General features: G+C 31.1%; 1 protein-coding gene across 1 annotated transcript; it reads right to left on the bottom strand.

The window, feature by feature from the left end:
* Positions 1 to 454: 454 nt before the first annotated feature.
* Positions 455 to 2,618, bottom strand: LOC110684624 (ferredoxin, root R-B2-like). The gene is made up of 2 exons (XM_021861057.1): positions 2,453 to 2,618; positions 455 to 1,181 (listed from the first exon to the last, which is right to left on the bottom strand). The coding sequence occupies exon 2, from the start codon at positions 1,171 to 1,173 to the stop codon at positions 718 to 720; it is 456 nt and encodes a 151-aa protein (XP_021716749.1). The 5' UTR covers positions 1,174 to 1,181; positions 2,453 to 2,618; the 3' UTR covers positions 455 to 717.
* Positions 2,619 to 6,147: the final 3,529 nt, after the last annotated feature.

Below are 6,147 nucleotides of genomic sequence, written 5' to 3'. Positions count from 1 at the left end.
GGTTGTCAGCACCGATAACTGGCGACCAAATCCGGTTGACCGTCTGCGGTCAACCGGCTTTCACTTCCGGTTACCAGCGACGATCAACCGGATTTGGCGTCCGATTATAGATGGTGGGCAACCGGTTTTCACCTCCGGTTACTAGCCACCATAATTTTATTTTTTTTGAACTTTTTTTTTTTAAGAAAACTGAGCAAATTTTTTAATTGGGCTCCGATCACCGTCCACGGTAACCAGTTTTGGCCTACGATGACCATGCTTAACCGGAGTTGTTGAAATCGGTTACCGTGGACAGTTACCGGTTTAGAGGGTACATAAAAGAAGGTTAGATGAATGATACGGAATGAGCCAAATCTGAAAACCATGGTCATTGTCATCTGATAGCCTCAATTACCCGAGGCAATCTAAAACAATTTATGATCAGCCATAACAATAAAATTTTGGAACAAAACAGTTCAAACAATATAATTCTTCATTCCTTCTCTTGATCCAAGTGAGCTAATCAAGTCTTTTGAGACTTGAGAGTTTACATTCAATTAAGACTTCTTTGATCAACAAATGTAAAACTAAAAGAGGGGCAAAATCTCTGAAAAAGTTGAAAACAACTACCACGAGATTTATTACATCATAAAACTAAGATCCATGACATCTGACCATCGGCAACACTCAATATAAGATCTCTACTTAATTTGAGGAATTTCCACATGACTAAATACCTCAGTAAAGATCGCCCTCCTTGTGGGTATGGATTACACAGTCTGATCGCGGGTAAGAAACACAAGTGAGCAAATAACCTTTCTCCGTTTGATTGTCATCAAGGAAGGATCCATCAGACTGATCAACTGTTCCACTTACAAGCTGACCAGCACAGGTTGAGCAGGCACCTGCCCTGCATGAGTAAGGCAAGTCAACCCCTTTGTCTTCAGCTGCATCGAGGATGTAAGTATCATCCGCAGCCTCAAATTCATGTTCTGTTCCATCTGGCCCGATCAATTTAATCTTGTACATTGCCATTGCAGTGGTTCTGTAGCTGGAAGAAGATTTCAAGACAAATGACTTGGAGATACTTTTCACAGAACCCAGAGATACAGGGCAATTGACCATTGGGGTCACTGCTGTTGGCTTCGGAACGGTTTTAAGCAAGCATTGGGTAGGGAGCTTCACAGTCGACATTTTTAAGCCTAGAATTCATTAAAACAAATTATAAGCATGCAAATGATTACAGCTTAGTAAAGACAAATTCAAGGAGTAACACACGGGATAAATTAACTTCATGAGATAACTACAAGTTAAAGTGTAATCATAAGAAGATGAAGCTCAAATGTATACATTGTATTCAATTAAGTCTTACGAAACTTTGGCTCAAGAATCGTATGAGCAGCGACAAAAAAATATCAACCTCAATACTTCGTATTCATTATCACTAGCTTTTAAAATGCCAATCAGACATTCAACTATGTTAGTGACTCAACTTCACTACTAGAGCATCTAATTCACAAACTATGCACAAAAAGCACCAGATATACTATATCTTTCACCGGACGTGGTCATACAACACAGTTCTACTTAAACTCTATCTCATGAAGAAAGAGGCATATTCATTCGAAAAACTTAACCATAGTCTTCTATATATATTGACTCTTTCTACTTGTCCTTTTAGTTCCTCACCATATATTACTGATACTTAGTCGGCCTAATTTATTAGCCTATATAATTATTTAAAAGAAGCAGTTTTTGATCCTTACTTGCCCTTATCATTCTCTCCAACAACATCATCTTCTTGGTAAGTCAATACTTTCATTTTGTGATCAAAACTTTATGTTATACGATACGATATGATATAATTTGATGCGTTTTTATCTAAATTGCAGATTGATTGATCATATAATAAATACTTGTACAAGAAATGGCTGAAGAAAGGAATTCTTTTTAATCCCCAATCTAACACACACTACCATAGCAATCAAACAACCCACATCTAAAATAGACAATAATATAAGATCTCTAGACTAACAAACTAAGTAATACTTCCTCCGTTCTTTTTTACTTGACCCGCTTTGATAAACAAAATTGCGTTAAACTAAATTAAACAACACACCAATCGCAGGATAAACCTGGAGCGTCAAAATTGCCGACGGAACCAAAGCACTTGTGTTAAACTAGTTTCAATTTATGTTTAGATTACAACCCTTATATTATTTTGTTTAGAGAGGGTCACTTTCAAGATTAAAAAACAAAAATCCAAAAACTTCACTCTCACAAAACAATCCCAATTAATCAATTCAAAATTATACAAAGAAATAACAAGAAAAAGTGAAAAGATTCAAAAGTCAAACACCCATATAGAAAACATAGATCAAACCAAGAGATTTCAAGATTTCAAATAAACATAACAACATTAAATTAAATTGATGGCAGAATAATTAGAGAGAAAAATGAAGAAGAATTTAACCTGAAAAGAGGAGAGAGAGAAGAACGGAGATTACAAGGAGCTTTGATTGTGAATGTGAAGGCTAACCCCTTTGAAGGTGGCTATGCTTTCTTTTATATAGAAAGGGTGAAGAGAAAGGGAAATGACACTTCGCAACACACTTACGAATTATTTTAGAAATTCTAGAAAGTTAAAGAACAAAATAGTAACATGACTCTTCCTAATGCTAATTAGGCAATTGGAGGAAATTGTTTGGGTAGATACCATGAACCCTCCCCGGATAATTCAAATTCAAGAACTATAGATTGGACCGATATAACATGTCATGAACCGGATTGATTTAATTGGATCAAAACCCGTATCAAATGTATTTGTATAATTGCGGTAAACAATAAAGTCGTATTTTACCATCTTTAATGTACATTTTATACCATTATTATATAAATATCTCATTAAATATGTATGATTTAATGTTAAAAAAAAATAGTTCTATTTTTGTAAGAAAAAAAAACTTTAAAACAAATCAACATAATTCACATAATATTTTCTTAAAACATATACACAAGTATTAAGGGTGTGTTTTATTCACCTGATTTTTGTTTATATGAACTTATCTGAACCTACCTGAACTTATCTGAACTTATTAAAATTTATTAAACCTGAATAATAAGTTCAGGTAAGTTCAAATAAGATAAGATAAAATTCAAATAAGAAAAAATCAGGTGAATAGAATACACCCTTATAATAATTAAGATTTACTCATGAACTTATAAATGTCTCAAACCGTGTCTCAAAAGGTTACTTTTTGTAATTTGTAGTTCGATGTGGAAAATAATATGATGAATTGATGATGTGATACTAGTAAGTAATTATATACTACTCCGTACTTATTTTTTTCGAGAAAGAAAACCTCCTATTTACACATAGGTTACCTTGACCCATATAAATCTAGGAGCATTCCATCTTAAAACCAATTAATCAATAGGAGATATTCCACCAATTTTATTTGTTAGCCATAATCTCTATTTTTTTTTTTTTATAATGTGAAACAACTAGTTTCAATTTACATTTATTATCTCCGTTTCAAATTATTTGCAACGATTTGACGTAAAGTGTGTATATGTCTAATCATTGTAAATAATTTAAAATGGAGGTAGTAGCTTATTTTTCTAGCAACTAGAGGGAAACCAGATTCGAAGAAGGCTAATCATCAGGTAAGAGGTTAGCTAGTGGGGTGAAGATGCCGTGCTAGAAGTAGCTAGCATTGGTCGTCTCTTGAGGGGCACGGCAATTGCATATAGTCCGTTCATGTTTCACGAGGACAATGACCAACTTGGTGAAACAGCAGGCGGCAGTGAACGATGGTTTCATGTTTAACTCCATCTTATTAACTCGAAGCATTTACACTATTCACATACATTATTTTACCTTTTGTTTTCTAATTTCGAACTTATAAATACGGTAATATATAGTTATATGCAATCTTGTTCAACTTACGAGTACATTATTAAATAACATACTCTATACTTAAAATTTTTGATACCTTAGGGTGCAAGGTGTACCGTATTTTTTTTTTTTTTTTTTTTTTTTTTTTTTGAAAAGTGCACCTAAGGATATTTTCTACCCGTTTGATACATTAAATGAACAAAATACCACCTTTAGGTGCACCTTTCTTAAAAAAAACAACCTTTGAATGCACCTATCTCTATATATATCCAAGTGTACATAAAATGATTTTGCTTTACTTTGACTACATGTGGTGAATTTTATTAAACAAAAATATAGTCACGTACGTATTTTTAAATATTAATATTTGTAATAATTTTAACTCATTGAGAATTAAATTTAAGATGGTTGAAATTATACATTATTTAATTTGATTATCAAATACTTCCTCCGTTCTTTTTTTATTGCATCATAGGGGTTTTGGAGGCAAAATTTGGTAGTGGGAAAAAGCAAGAGAGAGAAACGTAAAAGTACAAAATTGTTCATGTAATGTAAAGATAAAATAAAAAGTAAGTGTGAAAGAGTAAGGGTATGTTGGACATTTGCAGTGTGAACATAGATAATTTTTTGTCCTAAAATAAAAGTGATGCAATATTTGTGAAACTTCCTTAAAAGGCAAGTGATGCGATATTTGATTATCAAATACTTCGTAGTTTTTTTTATCCAAACTAAATATATATATATATATATATATATATATATATATATATATATATATATATATATATGCTAATTAATATCCTGAACCTGTATCAATCAATAAGGAAGGAAATGTTAATATGTTACGGCATATTCTTAAATGCATAAGGGTTCATCTAAGCTGGCTGCACCACTCATCAAATACCTCCTTTTATACACCAAACACACATTATACTATGTACTACTGAAGTACTGGTATACTTCCTCTATTTTCTTTTAAATGCAACATACCTCTTCGACACGCACTTTAAATAAGAGATTAAACAATATGTAAACGGAAAAATTAATCAATATAATTTATACACATAGTAACTAACCCTTTTCTAATTATAGTGTTAAAATTATTTTGTTAAATTCGCTCGTTTGCCTACTCTAATCAACTCCTAAAAAAGCGGGTCAAAAAAGTGTGTTGCATTTAAAAGAAAACAGAGGAAGTATATTACTTCATCTCCTTCCTATTTTATTTTTTTTCCTTATTTCTTAACTTTTACATAAATTTTTCTCTTTTTTCCAAATTTTTTACTTAATTCTTAATTTTGGTTGAAATGTTCTCTCTCCACTGTGTTTGGCATTATATTCATCTTTTATGATTTTCTCTCTCCTCCATATTTTGTATTTTCGTTGATTCGTGATGGCTTTAATTGGAATCTTGAAGAGATGGTTGATATAAGTTAGTTTATGTTATTGATTTGTAATTTGGTTTAATTGGTTATATTTTCTGCATTTGTGATTGATATTAGGTATATAATTTTTGGGTAATTTGCCAATTTGTAATAGGTGATGAACACAAATTGATTGTAGTACTTTTCTCTTCACTTTTCTTTCCTATAATAATTTTAATCAAAATTGTCATCAAAATTTCGATCATAATTTTCATCAAAATTTTATTCTCTTCTGTTTTTTCTCTTCGTTCTTCATTTTCTCTCTCCTCTGTTTTCTTTATTTTTCTCTTTTGTTTCACTTTTTCGATTGATTTTGTTGCTTACTATGGAATTAGTTGTTACTCCTTAAAAGATCATCAATACAGGTTAGTGTTTTGTTTTGTTGATTGTAATTAGTGTTTTTTTTTTAGGTTATATTCAATTGTAATTGTATTTTGTTTAATTTCTATCAATTTGATCTATGTATGAATTTCGATTTTTTTTGTGGTGATTTTGTAATGAATTTTGATCAATTTGATTAGGTTTGTGAACATGCAATTCATATGAATTGAATTTACGGCCTTTAATTATGAACATAAGAAAATTGAAGAAATAAAAATAAAATGATTATAAAACATATGCATTATAAGTATAAAAGTATGAACATATGCACTAAAAATATGAATATATGCATTTTAGAAAATGAACATACGCATTCAAAATATGAACATATGCATTGGTTCATTTTTTGAATGCATATGAACATAATTAAGCATTTTAGAAGGTGAACATATACATAAAAAAAATGAACATATGGATTTAAAAAAGTGAACATATGCATTTCAGAAAGTTTACATAAGCATTTCAGAA

The sequence above is a fragment of the Chenopodium quinoa genome, unplaced genomic scaffold, assembly GCF_001683475.1.
Source record: "Chenopodium quinoa cultivar QQ74 unplaced genomic scaffold, ASM168347v1, whole genome shotgun sequence".
In the NCBI taxonomy this organism is placed as follows: Eukaryota; Viridiplantae; Streptophyta; class Magnoliopsida; order Caryophyllales; family Amaranthaceae; genus Chenopodium; species Chenopodium quinoa.
The sequence above is the reverse complement of the archived record's forward strand: the minus strand, read 5'-3'. Positions and strand labels throughout refer to the sequence as shown.

Excerpts from the sequence above, each read along its gene's own strand:
- LOC110684624 (XM_021861057.1), bottom strand. The coding sequence starts at position 1,173 with ATGTCGACTGTGAAGCTCCCTACCCAATGCTTGCTTAAAACCGTTCCG.